Source organism: Oncorhynchus mykiss, chromosome 26, assembly GCF_013265735.2.
Source record: "Oncorhynchus mykiss isolate Arlee chromosome 26, USDA_OmykA_1.1, whole genome shotgun sequence".
Taxonomy (NCBI): Eukaryota; Metazoa; Chordata; class Actinopteri; order Salmoniformes; family Salmonidae; genus Oncorhynchus; species Oncorhynchus mykiss.
The window spans coordinates 8,906,968-8,926,192 of NC_048590.1; the positions used below are offsets into that span (position 1 = coordinate 8,906,968).

The following is a 19,225-nucleotide window of genomic DNA, read 5'->3' on the forward strand; positions in this document are numbered from 1 at the left end:
AGATGATGACAGTAAAGGGAGCTGGAGATGAGGACAGTAAAGAGGAGATGAGGACAGTAAAGGGAGCTGGAGATGAGGACAGTAAAGGGGAGATGAGGACAGTAAAGGGAGCTGGAGATGAGGACAGTAATGGGGAGATGAGGACAGTAAAGGGAGCTGGAGATGAGGACAGTAAAGGGAGCTGGAGATGAGGACAGTAAAGGGAGCTGGAGATGAGGACAGTAGAGGGAGCTGGAGATGAGGACAGTAAAGGGATCTGGAGATGAGGACAGTAAAGGGAGCTGGAGATGAGGAATTAAGTGTTGCTATTATACCTCGGACCGGCTTAACGACCGACCAGAAGACCGACCGGAAGACCGACCTGAAGACCGACCTGAAGACCGACCTGAGGACCGACCGGAAGAACGACTGGAAGAAACAGTTGAAGGGCTGGAATGATTACCTCTCATCTCCTATCCGCATAGCGCTCTGGTCAAAAGTAGTGCACTCTATAGGGATTAGGGAACCATTTGTGACTCGACCCTCTTCCATCTTCCTTAAATGGATTCTCATCTCTTCGGGCTAGTTATTACGCACCTCCCAAGGATAAATCAATTCAATTGTGGTTCAAGAGCGACACTGTTGATAACCACCTACTGTCTCGTGTCTCCATTCAAATGACTGTCCACTTCTACTAGGTTGGCATGGCTACAGGGTAGGACTGCAACATGATGTCCCCCTATCTGGTCTTTAACAGACAGTATAGGTTTCCGTCCAGGGAGATTTAGTGTAGTGTGGCTTGGTGAGATCTTACTCCCTAGTCATAATGTTAATGCATGCATAACAACTGGGTTAGTGCATGGATAACTCACAGAAGATGCATTTACATTGGCCTTTTAACATCGGAGAATTAACAGCATCTTTAACAAGACCTTTGGACAGGACGCTGGCTTTAACTGAAAAAAACTTGAAGGAAACAAGAGCCCAGATTAAATATTGTATGGTTGGTTTGAAAAAGGATATTTAGTTTTGAGTGAGCTATAACAGTTTTTTGGGGGGCAGATTGACTTGAGGCAGCCATGCAGATATGCATAATGACTGGATAGTTTTCCTATCTAAATTAAAGTGTACATTGGGGAATTTTCATTTGGTAAGCAAGTTTCATTTCAAGCTCAAGTTAATGTTGGAAGTAAAATGTTATTACTCACGAGGTTGACAAGAAATACCAGGAGAAACAATGACAACTTCCCCCTTCCCAAAAAAAGAAGATTCATTAAAACATCGAAGCAAACAGAAAATGTATTTAATCAAAGTCTAGCCAAATGCTTTTATCATATGAAAGACTGAACACGTTATTATCTTTAGTGATGTTAATGCCATTATATCACGTTGACAGGCAGGACAAGGTAACATAGCATACATAACATAACGGAAGGGGTGATGAGACAGAGAACAGAGCCCTTCCTTTAACTGCGGAACAGTTAGGTCACATTATGGTCCGTGGTTTAGAGGAGCGGGAAGCGGGAAGCGCACATAAAAAAAAAAAAACAACGCGCCTTTTTATATATATTTTTTTGTGTTGTTTTGTGCGCGTGAGTTTTCTCCCACCTTTTTAATGCAGGAAAATATAAAGAGAGTTGAAAGCATAGAGAGGAGGAGCGTTACTTTAACTCACCGCGAAACGGCGATTCAGCGTTCACCCACCTATTTGTTCATGTTACCACTACGTCACAGGTTCTGATTGTCATTGTGATCCAGCAGTACAAAACCACTATACTTGGACTGGAGCGAAAAAATGAAAAGCTATTTGCAATTTTATGTAACACTCGTGCATTTCATAAAGATATATTGCATAGCTCTTCAACTGTTCTGCCCTCGGGTGCTAAAACTGTGCTTGTAATATACTTCATTTACTAATATATCTTACTGTTTTTTTTTTCTTCCGTACACCGTCAGACAGAAAATATCTCGTTGTTCAATCCACTTCCGCATTGTTGTCAGTCAGTGTTCATACAATGTATACACTTTAAAAAGGTTAAGTCAGTTTGAAGAAAGAAGAAACTTAACAATTCTGCCAAAAAAAATCCTACATCTTCTAGAAAACTGCTTATAGGTTGTGTTGTAGCTAAGCCCTACAGGTATCAAAAAAATTAGCCCCTCGTTGTTCATCGGTTCATTTTCTATCTCCATTTGGAGTCTGTTTGTGGTTCCATCTTTTTAAACAAGTTTACAATTGATTATAAGAGAAAACAATCATGCATTAATGATCTTCTCTTCCGAAAATGGAAATGTCTTGTGGTCGATAACGTCCTTCCTATAGAACATGAGTTGGCAAAAAAAGGGCCTGTGCTTCAGAGAATAAAATCCCCCCTGGTCCATTTTCCTGCAGCCGAAGCCAAACCTTTGTTCCACTTCCTTTCTTTTTCTTCTCAATGTTATATTTTGTACAAACATCGCATCGATCGAAGATAGACTTGGGGAAAGACAAGACTTCTCTACTAACGTTTTTTTTGGTAGGCACTATGCTGTACTGAGGTTGAGGTCAGGGGTCATTCTGCTGTGGGTCGGGGCCACATAGACTCTGGGAGGAGTCTTCGGGGATGACGTCATCAGACGAACCAGAAAGCGACCACATTCTTCTTCTTCATTTTCTTCTTCCCCCCCCCTCTTCCGTCGTTGTCTAAAGCCTCATCATGGGAGCGGCTGAATCACCTCACCTCAGATCCGTAGGTGGAACGTGCTGGAAATGTAAAAAAAAAAAAACACAACACAAGGACATAGTTAGTTACACAGCTGCATTTACAACAGATGGGACGTCATGGACTCATCCAACAAAATATAGAAAACATTTTTAGAGGTCTTGAAAACATGTAATAATAAACGTAGATTTTTGGAGTGATGTATTACTTTAACTGGGCTGTCTATGAGGCAAGTTATTCTGTCAACAGTGGAACTGGTCTTCTTTTAGAAGTGTTGTCCCCTTATCAACAATATGTACAGGGCATTCGGAAAGTATTCAGACCCCTTGACTTTTTTCCACATTTTGTTACGTTACAGAATTCATCTATAATGAATTAAATAAATGTTAAAAATCCTCATCAATGTACACACAATACCCCATAATGACATCACAATACCCCATAATGACATCACAATACCCCATAATGACATCACAATACCCCATAATGACATCACAATACCCCATAATGACATCACAATACCCCATAATGACATCACAATACCCCATAATGACATCACAATACCCCATAATGATTGGAGTCCAGCTGTGGTAAATTCAATTGATTGGACATGATTTGGAAAGGCACACACCTGTCTATATAAGGTCCCACAGTTGACAGTGCATGTCAGAGCAAAAACCAAGCCATGAGGTCGAAGGAATTGTCTGTGGAGCTCTGAGACAGGATTGTGTCGAGGCACAGATCTAGGGAAGGGTACCAACAAATATTATGCAGCTTTGAAGGTCCCCAAGAACACAGTGGCCTCCATGATTCTTAAATGGAAGAAGTTTAGAACCACCAAGATTCTTCCTAGAGCTGTCCGATTGGCCAAACTGAGCAATCGGGGGAGAAGGGCCTTGGTCAGGTAGATGACCAAGAACCCAATGGTCACTCTGACAGAGCTCCAGAGTTCCTCTGTGGAGATGGGAGAACCTTCCAGAAGGACAACCATCTCTGCAGCACTCCATCAATCAGGCCTTTATAATCGAGTGGCCAGACAGAAGCCACTCCTCAGTACAAGGAACATGAGAACTAGGGCTGTTGCGGTGACCGTATTACCGCCACACCGGGCGGTCACGAAGACAGTCAAATTCCACGTGACCATTTAGTCACGGTAATTAGGCTTCTTCAAGCTCTGATGCTGCTGATGGTCCTTAGTAGCCTACCAGCTAACTGCCTGGTACTCAGCACTCTATTGTCCCTCTAATCACTCTGACATCAATGCAAATGTAATAGAAAATCTAATACTTAATGAGAGCCCATGAACTCATGTTGCGCAACATTTCTATAGGCTATGCAATTGCGTGAGAAAACAGAGTGATGGCTTCTATTAAAAAGAGGAGGATCCCATCAGCTTTCTATTGGCTAGGCCTAGTATATTTATTTCTCAACTTTCCTAATATTTAGCACATTGCTTCTCTTTACAACAGGAGTATAGCCTACCTGGCTGGCATGAAAATGAACCACGGAAAAAGCGTCCTCCAGTCTCTATTCGCTATAGATGTGATGTGTTTTTTCCCCCCCTACCCGCTCCCATACAGGTGCATGATAATGGTCCATTCTAAATCAAAACTAATGTCACGTCAATTTATTATTTAGTATATGTAAAGACAAGATTCAATCAAGAATAGTCTGACGGGTGACAATATTAGCCTATCACTTTATTAGCCTATCACAATATTAGCCTATCACTTGTGAATGATGCCCAGCATAAGAAACTGTGTCTTTTTTTTCTCTCAACTTTTTATAATCCTGTATCACACCTCATCTAGCCAATAGGCCTGTATGTTTTAATAATGTCTGTATCACACCTCATGTAGCCTAGCCCATAGGCCTATATGTTTTAATAAGGTTAGTATCACACCTCATGTAGCCTAGCCAATAGGCCTATATGTTTTAATAAGGTCTGTATCACACCTCATGTAGCCTAGCCCATTGGCCTATATGTTTTAATAAGGTTGGTATTACACCTCATGTAGTCTAGCCCATAGGCCTATATGTTTTAATAAGGTTAGTATCACACCTCATGTAGCCTAGCCTATAGGCCTATAAGGTTAGTATCACACCTCATGTAGTCTAGCCCATAGGCCTATAAGGTTAGTATCACACCTCATGTAGCCTAGCCCATGGGCCTATATGTTTTAATAAGGTTAGTATCACACCTCATGTAGTCTAGCCCATAGGCCTATATGTTTTAATAAGGTTTGTATCACAACTAATGTGGACAAATAACTTCTTCAAATGAAGCACATTAATCCGCTTTAGAAGGGGTATAGAGCCTAACTGGCAGATATAAACAGCGTTTTAGTTTCAAGTTTGGGGAAGCTCATTTTTGTGAGAATGACCCTGATAGACATGATAGAGAGCCATGTGAGCGAGAGGTGCTTCGGAGCACACAGCACTCAGGGAGAAGGGCACAACGGCCACTGGCCGCAAAAGGCATGTATTTTAGGGTGCATTACGGGCACACAAAGGGGATCCTGCCGGGAAATTCGAGGCATTATCCGGTGCTTGTCAAATTTTGAATGAGAGACTGATGAAGTGTGTTCACAGCCTGATTTTTCAAATCATCATAAGTGTCGCATCATGCAGCCTTACAGTGTATTAAACACCTAAACATATCAGCCCGACGTTTATAGAACAACTAAAGTTACATTAAATAACTATAAATTAAGCATCTAGGAGGACCTATTTCTTTGTTAACCGCTCAACACAGAATATCCGCATGTGCAACACTCAAATCGTTTGGAGAAAATATCCTTTCTTTTTTATTCAGCTTTGTTCTATTGTATTCTTCATACTATAAAATACTATAAAATAATGCCACTGAATCCTAAGCAAATCTTGTCTGCTAAATGAGGTAGTGTAGCCCACAGTCATTTGGCATAGCCAGATCAGGACCTAACATAAGGACAACTCAGAGTATGCTATTCTCTTCTTCTGAAATAAACTACATTTTCTTAATATCATGTTTCTTTAGACCTGTCTAAAATAAATAATGGATTTATTGTGAAGGTGTAGGCTATATTACATGGATTTATTAGACTTTTTAAAAGGTAGATGTTCCTAAGGTCTGCGTCAGTGGCTTGTAGGCTGTGTGTGGAAGCCAGGAGATGCTACTTGTATTTATGTTAATTAACAGGCAATTACTGTGAGACCGACAGTTGTTTGCTTGACAATCACCAGCTGATGAAATTTCGTGACCGCCACAGCCCTAATGACAGCTCACTTGGAGTTTTGCCAAAAGGCACCTAAAGGACTCTCAGACCATGAGAAACAAGATTCTCTGTTCTGATGAAACCAAGATTGAACTCTTTGGCCTGAATGCCAAGCTTTACGTCTGGAGGAAACCGGGCACCATCCCTACGGAGAAGCATGGTGGTGGCAGCATCATGCTGTGGGGATGTTTTTCAGCGGCAGGGACTGGGAGACTAGTCAGGATTGAGGGAAAGATGAATGGAGCAAAGTACAGAGAGAGATCCTTGATGAAAACCTGCTCCTGAGCGCTCAGGACCTCAGACTGGAGCGAAGGTTCACCTTCCAACAGGACAACGACCCTAAGCACACGGCCAAAACAATGCAGGAGTGGCTTAGGGACATGTCTCTGAATGTCCATGAGTGGCCGAGACGCAATCTCTGGAAAGACCTAAAAATAGCTGTGCAGCGACGCTCCCCATCCAACCTGACAGAGCTTGAGAGGATCTGCAGAGAAGAATGGGAGAAACTCCCCAAATACAGGTGTGCCAAACTTGTACCTCATACCCAATGAGACTCGAGGCTGTAGTCAATGCCAAAGGTGCTTCGTCAAAGAACTGAGTAAAAGGTCTGAATACTTATGTAAATGTGATATTTCATTTTTTTTATCTGTAATAAATTTGCAAAAAATGTAATAAAAAAAAAGTTTTGTTTTGTGCATTATGGGGTATTGTGATGTCATTATGGGGTATTGTGATGTCATTATGGGGTATTGTGATGTCATTCTGGGGTATTGTGATGTCATTCTGGGGTATTGTGATGTCATTATGGGGTATTGTGATGTCATTATGGGGTATTGTGATGTCATTATGGGGTATTGTAATGTCATTATGGATTATTGTGATGTCATTATGGGGTATTGTGATGTCATTATGGGGTATTGTGTGTAGATTGATGAGGATTTTTAAAATTTATTTAATCAATTTTAGAAGACTGTAACGTAACAAAATGTGGAAAAAGTCAAGGGGTCTGAATACTTTCTGAATGCACTGTACCCGGCTGACTAGATACATCTAGCATGACTAATAACCTTATCAACAATAGATACAGTATATCTGCTGACTAGATACATCTAGCATGACTAATAACCTTATCAACAATAGATACAGTATATCTGCTGACTGGATACATCTAACATGACTAATAACCTTATCAACAATAGATACAGTATATCTGCTGACTGGATACATCTAGCATGACTAATAACCTTATCAACAATAGATACACTATATCTGCTGACTGGATACATCTAGCATGACTAATAACCTTATCAACAATAGATACACTATATCTGCTGACTGGATACATCTAGCATGACTAATAACCTTATCAACAATAGATACAGTATATCTGCTGACTGGATACATCTAGCATGACTAATAACCTTATCAACAATAGATACACTATATCTGCTGACTGGATACATCTAGCATGACTAATAACCTTATCAACAATAGATACAGTATATCTGCTGACTGGATACATCTAGCATGACTAATAACCTTATCAACAATAGATACAGTATATCTGCTGACTGGATACATCTAGCATGACTAATAACCTTATCAACAATAGATACAGTATATCTGCTGACTGGATACATCTAACATGACTAATAACCTTATCAACAATAGATACAGTATATCTGCTGACTGGATACATCTAACATGACTAATAACCTTATCAACAATAGACACAGTATATCTGCTGACTGGATACCTCTGGAGGGGACTGAGGAGAAACCTTGAGAGAGTTATGTTGCCATGAATCCATCTATCTTGAATTAACCCTTCCATCTTCAACCAGATCTCCTTTTTAGAAACGTCTGACAGATTTATTCCTGACATTATTTCACAACTCCTCTCCTCTCCTCTCCTCTCCTCTCCTCTCCTCTCCTCTCCTCTCCTCTCCTCTCCTCTCCTCTCCTCTCCTCTCCCCTCCCCTCCTCTCCTCTCCTCTCCTCTCCTCTCCGCTCCTCTCCTCTCCGCTCCTCTCCTCTCCTCTCCTCTCCTCTCCTCTCCTCTCCTCTCCTCTCCTCTCCTCTCCTCTCCTCTCCTCTCCTCTCCTGTTCATATGTATTGTGTGCCAGTCTGGCTAACTGTCAGTTGCAGCTGAGTTTATACAAAAGCCATTTTCTGTGTGAGTGAAAAATGGCGTCTTTCCTGAGGAGAGAATCAAAGAACAGAACAGAACAAGTCCGCATCCCAAATGGCACCCTATTCCATTCATAGTGCTTGAGCCATGATACAAAAAGTAGTGCACTATATAGGGCATAGGGTGCCAGAGTCCTACTGACTCTGGTCTAAAGTAGTGCACTATATAGTGCATAGGGTGCCATTTGGGAGGAAGACCCCAGCCAGAGCTGTAACACTCCCATTAACCTACAACAGTACTCTGCTGCTATTAGAGCTACTTAAAGTGACATAGAGCCACTGTACTGACACGTTCTACAAGGCCTGGCCAGTGAACTAGTACCAATGTCACATTGGACCGCGGCTCGGATGACAGGACGATACTGTACCGATTATTTTTTATCCTGCCAAAGCTGGAAATGGACAATCTTTTGCATGAAGTAATATTAATGTAGAGAGGGGGCCCTGCAAGGTCATTGAGACAGTGTATACATCTAATGGGCTGGGGAGACGGCCATGAATCCATTACATCTAATGGGCTGGGGAGATGGCCATGAATCCATTACATCTAATGGACTGGGGAGATGGCCATGAATCCATTACATCTAATGGGCTGGGGAGATGGCCATGAATCCATTACATCTAATGGGCTGGGGAGATGGCCATGAATCCATTACATCTAATGGACTGGGGAGATGGCCATGAATCCATTACATCTAATGGGCTGGGGAGATGGCCATGAATCCATTACATCTAATGGGCTGGGGAGATGGCCATGAATCCATTACATCTAATGGGCTGGGGAGATGGCCGTGAATCCATTACATCTAACGGGCTGGGGAGATGGCCATGAATCCATTACATCTAATGGGCTGGGGAGATGGCCATGAATCCATTACATCTAATGGGCTGGGGAGATGGCCATGAATCCATTACATCTAACGGGCTGGGGAGATGGCCATGAATCCATTACATCTAATGGTCTGGGGAGATGGCCATGAATCCATTACATCTAACGGGCTGGGGAGATGGCCATGAATCCATTACATCTAATGGTCTGTGGAGACGGCCATGAATCCATTACATCTAATGGGCTGGGGAGATGGCCATGAATCCATTATATCTAATGGGCTGGGGAGATGGCCATGAATCCATTACATCTAATGGGCTGGGGAGATGGCCATGAATCCATTACATCTAACGGGCTGGGGAGATGGCCATGAATCCATTACATCTAACGGGCTGTGGAGACGGCCATGAATCCATTACATCTAATGGGCTGGGGAGATGGCCATGAATCCATTATATCTAATGGGCTGGGGAGATGGCCATGAATCCATTACATCTAATGGGCTGGGGAGATGGCCATGAATCCATTACATCTAACGGGCTGGGGAGATGGCCATGAATCCATTACATCTAACGGGCTGTGGAGACGGCCATGAATCCATTACATCTAATGGGCTGGGGAGATGGCCATGAATCCATTACATCTAACGGGCTGTGGAGACGGCCATGAATCCATTACATCTAACGGGCTGGGGAGATGGCCATGAATCCATTACATCTAACGGGCTGGGGAGATGGCCATGAATCCATTACATCTAACGGGCTGTGGAGACGGCCATGAATCCATTACATCTAATGGGCTGGGGAGATGGCCATGAATCCATTACATCTAATGGGCTGGGGAGATGGCCATGAATCCATTACATCTAATGGGCTGGGGAGACGGCCATGAATCCATTACATCTAATGGGCTGGGGAGACGGCCATGAATCCATTACATCTAATGGGCTGGGGAGATGGCCATGAATCCATTACATCTAATGGGCTGGGGAGATGGCCATGAATCCATTACATCTAATGGTCTGGGGAGATGGCCATGAATCCATTACATCTAATGGTCTGGGGAGATGGCCATGAATCCATTACATCTAATGGTCTGGGGAGATGGCCATGAATCCATTACATCTAATGGGCTGGGGAGATGGCCATGAATCCATTATATCTAATGGGCTGGGAAGATAGCCATGAATCCATTATATCTAACAGGCTGGGGAGATGGCCATGATTCCATTACATCTAATGGTCTGGGGAGATGGCCATGAATCCATTACATCTAATGAGCTGGGGAGATGGCCATGAATCCATTACATCCAGCAGGATCCAGGGGTCTGTACGGGGAAGAGGTTACCAACAGATCCACAGGCCAGTCAGAGTATTCCACACCTCAGTAGTGAATCTAAAGATACTGACAGGTTGTTGAAAACCGACAGGTTAACGCTGCAATGACATGGTTCTAATACAAGTCTATTAGAAGGGCAGGTCTGGGACAGATTGTGGCTGGAGGAAAGTCCATCTGCATAGGAGCATCGACTATGGTAGCCCAGGTATTGGCAAAATATCTGATCTGATTGGTCAAAAGACCAATTAGTGGCAAAAGGATCAGAATTGTGCTACCTGTGTAAACCAGCCTCACTCAAATGTGTGTAATGTGAATGTTTTATGTTTATCCCTCTACTGTGAGCCAAAGCGCCAAATACACATTTCCATTCCTGTGTAAACAATGGACAAGTCTATCAGCTAGCATGCTAGTATACACCCATATACTCCCAGTCATTGCGCTAACGCTAGTTAGCATTGGCTCCCTCTTAACTTCCTCCATACTGGACACAGAGACGTAAAAAATGGTACTCACAAGTTCACCTGACTCTGGGGAATTAGATAAAGGGCCTCATTGCCGAAATCCCCACGTATCCCTTTGACATGTAAATGTCTATAACCTCTCTGGGGTAGGGGGCAGTGTTTTCACATCCGGATGAAAAACGTACCCAAAGTAAACTGCCTGTTACTCAGGCCCAGAAGCTAGGATATGCATGTAATTGGTAGATCTGGATAGAAAACACTCTACAGTTTCTAAAACTGTTAAGATAATGTCTGTAAGTATTACAGAACTGATTTAGCAGGTGAAACCCGAGGACAAACCATCCAGGGGAATTTTTTTTTGAGGTCATAGGATTTTCCAATGGTTTTCTTTGGGACTCCCTTTTTTTATTAGTAACCTGGTTGCAGTTCCTATGAATTCCACTAGATGTCAACAGTCTTTAGAAATTGTTCAATGTTTTTCTTTTGAGAAATTAAGAAGTGGTGCTATTCATTGTAAGTGTCACTCCAGGTGGACTCTACTGTTTTGATGCGCGTGAACAGGAGTGCGCTTCACATTGTTTTTATCCGGTATTAGAAACAGTTTATTCCGTCTTAAAATTTGACTGATTATTTACATTTTAGGGTACCTGAGGTTGGATTAGGAACGTTGTTTGAAATGTTTGGACCAAGTTTACAGGTAACTTATTAGATACTTTGTAGGCATGTTGGGCGAGTTTAAACCGGTGTATTTTTGAATCAAACGTGCCAAATAAATTGACATTTTTGGGACATAAAGAAGGACAGTATCAAACAAAAGGACCATTTGTGATGTTTCTGGGACATTTTGGAGTGCCAACAGAAGAAGATCTTCAAAGGTAAGGCATCAATTATATCGCTATTTCTGACTTTTGTGGTGCACCTGCCTGGTTGAAATATGATTTTCATGTGTTTGTATGCTGGGCGCTGTCCTCAGATAAACGCATGGTTTGCTTTCGCCGTAAAGCCTTTTTGAAATCAGACACAGAGGCTAGATTAACAAGAAGTTAAGCTTTATTTTGATGTATAACACCTATATTTTGAAGAATGTTAAATATTTGAATGTAGTATTTTTGACACTTGCGTCCCACCTACCCTAGAGAGGATAACAACATCGCATGGTTTGCTTTCGCCGTAAAGCCTTTATGAAATCGGACCCGGCGGGCTGGATTAACAAGAAGTGAAGTATTTTTTAGTATTTTTTGAGGCTAGCGTCCCACCTACCCTAGAGAGGATAACAACATCCACATTCACTCGCCAGGCACCTGTTACAGGAGGAGAGAGACATGTTGTTGTTTATCTCTATTTATGTCTTACAGGGCCATCGTGTTTTATCTGTCACTGTCTCTGGTCACAGGCAGCAGCGTCCTGCCACAAGCCCCTGACCTGGTTGCCACGACAACACGCTCCACCAATAAACCATGGAAACCAGGAAGAGTTCAAGCCAATCTACAGCCGCCGCCCCCGTGTGATTGGCAGATTTACGGGCCATATCATTGGCCAGCTAAATCAAGCTCTCTGGAATGGGAGAGGTTTTTACTAGCCAGTTCTTTCCGCCTGGTTTGGGCTCTCAAATGAAAACGATTTACAATACTGTTGATAGATTGATTGGTCCGCAGTAAAAAGGCTCTGATCAAGCACTATTGGTTCTCTCTCTCTGTGTTTAATCTCGGTCTGAAAGCAGCATCATGCAGAGCAGCAGAAGTTATCTCTGTCTGAAAGCAGCATTATGTAGGGCAGCAGATGTTATCTCTGTCTGAAAGCAGCATTATGTAGGGCAGCAGGAGTTATCTCTGTCTGAAAGCAGCATTATATAGGGCAGCAGAAGTTATCTCTGTCTGAAAGCAGCATTATATAGGGCAGCAGATGTTATCTCTGTCTGAAAGCAGCATTATGTAGGGCAGCAGAAGTTATCTCTGTCTGAAAGCAGTATTATATAGGGCAGCAGGAGTTATCTCTGTCTGAAAGCAGCATTATATAGGGCAGCAGAAGTTATCTCTGTCTGAAAGCAGCATTATGTAGGGCAGCAGAAGTTATCTCTGTCTGAAAGCAGCATTATGTAGGGCAGCAGAAGTTATCTCTGTCTGAAAGCAGCATTATATAGGGCAGCAGGAGTTATCTCTGTCTGAAAGCAGCATTATATAGGGCAGCAGAAGTTATCTCTGTCTGAAAGCAGCATTACATAGGGCAGCAGAAGTTATCTCTGTCTGAAAGCAGCATTATGTAGGGCAGCAGAAGTTATCTCTGTCTGAAAGCAGCATTACATAGGGCAGCAGAAGTAATCTTTGTCTGAAAGCAGCATTATATAGGGCAGCAGAAGTAATCTCGGTCTGAAAGCAGCATTACATAGGGCAGCAGAAGTAATCTCTGTCTGAAAGCAGCATTATGTAGGGCAGCAGAAGTAATCTCTGTCTGAAAGCAGCATTATGTAGGGCAGCAGAAGTTATCTCTGTCTGAAAGCAGCATTATGTAGGGCAGCAGAAGTTATCTCTGTCTGAAAGCAGCATTATATAGGGCAGCAGAAGTTATCTCTGTCTGAAAGCAGCATTATATAGGGCAGCAGAAGTTATCTCGGTCTGAAAGCAGCATTACATAGGGCAGCAGAAGTAATCTCTGTCTGAAAGCAGCATTATGTAGGGCAGCAGGAGTTATCTCTGTCTGAAAGCAGCATTATGTAGGGCAGCAGGAGTTATCTCTGTCTGAAAGCAGCATTATGTAGGGCAGCAGGAGTTATCTCTGTCTGAAAGCAGCATTATGTAGGGCAGCAGAAGTAATCTCTGTCTGAAAGCAGCATTATATAGGGCAGCAGAAGTTATCTCTGTCTGAAAGCAGCATTATATAGGGCAGCAGAAGTTATCTCGGTCTGAAAGCAGCATTACATAGGGCAGCAGAAGTAATCTCTGTCTGAAAGCAGCATTATGTAGGGCAGCAGGAGTTATCTCTGTCTGAAAGCAGCATTATGTAGGGCAGCAGAAGTTATCTCTGTCTGAAAGCAGCATTATATAGGGCAGCAGAAGTTATCTCTGTCTGAAAGCAGCATTATATAGGGCAGCAGAAGTTATCTCTGTCTGAAAGCAGCATTATGTAGGGCAGCAGAAGTAATCTCCACCTCCATGTCATTATACACTAGCCTGACACACCAGACATTATACACTAGCCTGACACACCAGACATTATACACTAGCCTGACTCACCAGACATTATACACTAGCCTGACACACCAGACATTACACACTAGCCTGACACACCAGACATTATACACTAGCCTGACTCACCAGACATTATACACTAGCCTGACACACCAGACATTATACACTAGCCTGACTCACCAGACATTATACACTAGCCTGACACACCAGACATTATACACTAGCCTGACACACCAGACATAATACACTACCCTGACTCACCAGACCACCTCCATGACATCTTACCTTAGAAAGTCTGGAGCTTTAGAGATCATGTTCTCGAAGTCCGAGAAGGAGAGCTTGCTGTCCCCGTCGAGGTCAGCCTCCTCCATGGCCTTGCTACAGACCAGATTGACCTCTTCAGGGGTCAGCTCTCCTTTGGTCAGCCGGTTCAACGTCTTCTCCAGATCCTCCTTACACAGGAAGTTATCCACGTTAAAATCTGACACACGGGAAAGAGGAAGAGAGATTCAAAATGAGATGAAGAGATTTGATTTGATTTGATTTAAAATGGGAGAAATTAAGAAATTCAAAACTTGTTTGAATGGCGCAGGACGGAACGGGTCGGATGCAGTTTGCTGATGGCCTATGTTCCGCAAGAAATTCAAAAACCCTAACTAAATAAGTTACTAAATAACTAAATTAGTAACTCAGTAAGCAAGATAAAACAGAGTAAGTATGAGTCAGAGTCCTAGTGGTCATCAGACAGACAGACACACATACAGACACTCAGACAGACGGACCTAAAGACAGACAGACAGAATAAACACATTCTCATCAGTGACTCCATAGGAGACATACTAGTCTACACAGTAATTACCAGTACTAACCATAGGAGACATACTAGTCTACTCAGTACTAACCAGTACTAACCATAGGAGACATACTAGTCTACTCAGTACTAACCAGTACTAACCATAGGAGACATACTGGTCTACTCAGTAGTAACCAGTACTAACCATAGGAGACATACTAGTCTATTCAGTACTAACCAGTACTAACCATAGTAGACATACTAGTCTACTCAGTACTAACCAGTACTAACCATAGGAGACATACTAGTCTACACAGTACTAACCAGTACTAACCATAGGAGACATACTGGTCTACTCAGTACTAACCAGTACTAACCATAGGAGACATAGTGGTCTACTCAGTACTAACCAGTACTAACCATAGGATACATACTAGTCTACTCAGTACTAACCAGTACTAACCATAGGATACATACTATTCTACTCAGTACTAACCAGTACTAACCAGTACTAACCATAGGAGACATACTAGTCTACTCAGTACTAACCAGTACTAACCATAGGAGACATACTATTCTACTCAGTACTAACCAGTACTAACCATAGGAGACATACTAGTCTACTTAGTACTAACCAGTACTAACCAGTATTAACCATAGGAGACATACTATTCTACTCAGTACTAACCAGTACTAACCAGTACTAACCATAGGAGACATACTAATCTACTCAGTACTAACCAGTACTAACCATAGGAGACATACTAGTCTACTCAGTACTAACCAGTACTAACCATAGGACACATACTAGTCTACACAGTACTAACCAGTACTAACCATAGGAGACATACTAGTCTACTCAGTACTAACCAGTACTAACCATAGGAGACATACTAGTCTACTCAGTACTAACCAGTACTAACCATAGGAGACATACTAGTCAACTCAGTACTAACCAGTACTAACCATAGGAGACATACTAGTCTACTCAGAACTAACCAGTACTAACCATAGGAGACATACTAGTCTACTCAGTACTAACCAGTACTAACCATAGGAGACATACTAGTCTACTTAGTACTAACCAGTACTAACCATAGGATACATACTAGTCTAGTCAGTACTAACCAGTACTAACCATAGGAGACATACTAGTCTACTCAGTACTAACCAGTACTAGCCATAGGAGACATACTAGTCTACTCAGTACTAACCAGTACTAGCCATAGGAGACATACTAGTCTACTCAGTACTAACCAGTACTAGCCATAGGAGACATACTAGTCTACTCAGTACTAACCAGTACTAACCATAGGAGACATACTAGTCTACACAGCATTAACCAGCACTAACCATAGGAGACATACTAGTCTACTCAGTACTAACCAGTACTAACCAGTACTAACCATAGATTTTAAAAGCATATATGGTCTTCAGTTCTCGTGGAGCCGTTTCGCAGAGAGCAGAGAACATGTCTACAAAGTCATTGAAGCTCAAGTTGCCTTGTCCGTCCTCAGAGAAGACTTCCACGATGCGGTTTCTGAACGGGTTCTCCTGTAAGAAGGAGCAGAGGGACAGGAACAATCAGTACTGTATACAGGGCATTATGGGTATTGTAGTACATCATGAGTGAGTTCTGTATTCAGGGCATTATGGGTGTTGTAGTACATCATGAGTGAGTCAGTACTGTATACAGGGCATTATGGGTATTGTAGTACATCATGAGTGAGTCAGTACTGTATACAGGGCATTATGGGTATTGTAGTAGATCATGAGTGAGTCAGTACCTTATACAGGGCATTATGGGTATTGAAGTAGATCATGAGTGAGTCAGTACTGTATACAGGGCATTATGGGTATTGTAGTAGATTATGAGTGAGTCAGTAGCGTATACAGGGCATTATGGGTATTGTAGTAGATCATGAGTGAGTCAGTACTGTATACAGGGCATTATGGGTATTGTAGTACATCATGCTACAGGTACTACTAAGAGGAATATGGAGTCTCAACCATGACGGTGATGCAGAGTAAAGTGCTGCGTCCCCTTTCTACTGTGTCGTATGTGGAACATAATAAACGTCTCTCTATCCACCGGATCTGGACCAAACTCACTAAAAGTGGAAGTAATAAGGCCTCTCTTGAAAAAAACTATTGGCCTATATCGAATCGCCCATTCCTCTCAACAAAAATTTAAAAAGCTGTTGCACAGCAACTCACTCCCGTCCTGAAGACAAACGATGTATACGAAATGCTTCGGTCTGGTTTTTGACCCCATCATAGCACTGAGACTGCACTTGTGAAGGTGGTAAATGACCTTTTAATGGTGTCAGACCGAGACTCTGCATCTGTCCTCGTGCTCCTAGACCTTAGTGCTGCTTTTGATACCATCGATCACCACATACTTTTGGAGAGATTGGAAACCCAAATTAGTCTACACAGACTGGCCTGGTTTAGAGTTCTGGCCTGGTTTAGAGTTCTGGCCTGGTTTATATCTTATCTGTTGGAAAGATATCAGTTTGTCTCTGTGGATGGTTCGTCCTCTGACAAATGAACTGTACATTTCGGTGTTCCTCAAGGCTCCGTTTTAGGACCACTATTGTTTTCACTATATATTTTACCTCTTGGTGATGTCATTCGGAAACATAATGTTAACTTTCACTGCTATGCGGATGACACACAGCTCTACATTTCAATGAAACGTGGTGAAGCCCCAACATTGCCCTCCCTAGAAGCCTGTGTTTCAGACATAAGGAAGTGGTGGCTGCAAACATTCTACTTCTAAACTCGGACAAAACAGAGATGCTTGTTCTAGGTCCCAAGAAACAAAAAGATCTTCTGATGGATCTGACAATTAATCTCGATGGATGTACAGTCGTCTCAAATAAAACTGTGAAGGACCTCGGCGTTACTCTGGACCCTGATCTCTCTTTTGACGAACATATCAAGACTGTTTCAAGGACAGCTGTTTTCCATCTATGTAACATTGCAAAAATCAGAAACTTTCTGTCCAAAAAAGATGCAGAAAAATGTATCCATGCTTTTGTCACTTCCAGGTTAGACTACTGCAATCCTCTACTTTCCGGCTACCCGGATAAAGCACTAAATAAACTTCAGTTAGTGCTAAATACGGCTTCTAGAATCTTGACTAGAACCCAAAAATTTGATCATATTACTCCAGTGCTAGCCTCTCGACACTGGCTTCCTGTTAAGGCAAGGGCTGATTTCAAGGTTTTACTGCTAACCTACAAAGCATTACATGGACTTGCTCCTACCTATCTTTCCGATTTGGTCCTGCCGTACATACCTACACGTACGCTACGATCACAAGACACAGGCCTCCTAATTGTCCCTAATTTCTAAGCAAACAGCTGGAGGCAGGGCTTTCTCCTATAGAGCTCCATTTTTATGGAACGGTCTGCCTACCCATGTGAGAGACGCAAACTCGGTCTCAACCTTTAAGCATTTATTGAAGACTCATCTCTTCAGTAGGTCCAATGATTGAGTGTAGTCTGGCCCAGGAGTGTGAAGGTGAATGGAAAGGCACTGGAGCAACGAACCGCCCTTGCTGTCTCTGCCTGGCCGGTTCCCCTCTCTCCACTGGGATACTCTGCCTCTAACCCTATTACAGGGGCTGAGTCACTGGCTTATTGGTGCTCTTCCATGCTGTCCCTAGGAGTGGTGCGTCACTTGAGTGGGTTGAGTCACTGACGTGATCTTCCTGTCCGGGTTGGAGCCCCCCCTTGGGTTGTGCCGTGGCGGAGATCTTTGTGGGCTATACTCGACCTTGTCTCAGGATGGTAAGTTGGTGGTTGAAGATATCCCTCTAGTGGTGTGGGGGTTGTGCTTTGGCAAAGCGGGTGGGGTTATATCCTGCCTGTTTGGCCCTGTCCGGGGGTGTCGTCGGATGGGGCCACAGTGTCTCCCGACCCCTCCTATCTCAGCCTCCAGTATTTATGCTGCAGTAGTTTATGTGTCGGGGGGCTAGGGTCAGTCTGTATATCTGGAGTATTTCTCCTGTCTTATCCAGAGTCCTGTGTGAATTTAAGTATGCTCTCTCTAATTCTCTCTCTCTTTCTCTCTTTGTCTCTCTCTTTCTCTCTCTCTTTCTTTCTTACTTTCTTTCTCTCTCTCAGAGGACCTGAGCCCAAGGACCATGCCTCAGGACTACCTAGCCTGATGACTCCTTGCTGTCCCCAGTTCATCTGTCCGTGCTGCTGCTCCAGTTTCAACTGTTCTGCCTGCAGCTATGAAACCCTGACCTGTTCACCGGACGTGCTACCTGTCCCAGACCTGCTGTTTTCTAGAGACAGCAGGAGCGCCAGAGATACTCCTAATGATCGGCAATGAAAAGCCAACTGACATTTACTCCTGAGGTGCTGACCTGTTGCACCCTCGACAACCACTGTGATTATTATTATTTGACCCTGCTGGTCATCTATGAACATTTGAACATCTTGGCCATGTTCGGTTATAATCTCCACCCGGCACAGCCAG

General features: G+C 42.9%; 1 protein-coding gene across 1 annotated transcript in view; it reads right to left on the bottom strand.

The window, feature by feature from the left end:
• Positions 1 to 963: 963 nt before the first annotated feature.
• LOC110499813 (calcium and integrin-binding family member 2-like) overlaps positions 964 to 19,225 on the bottom strand; it is a 51,785-nt gene continuing 33,523 nt past the window's right edge. Inside the window, exons 4-6 of the mRNA XM_036964333.1 lie at positions 16,138 to 16,285; positions 14,224 to 14,419; positions 964 to 2,719 (exon numbers count right to left, since the gene is read on the bottom strand). Coding sequence (XP_036820228.1) covers positions 2,698 to 2,719; positions 14,224 to 14,419; positions 16,138 to 16,285 — 366 coding nt within the window. The 3' untranslated portion in view covers positions 964 to 2,697. The remainder of the gene's footprint in view (positions 2,720 to 14,223; positions 14,420 to 16,137; positions 16,286 to 19,225) is intronic.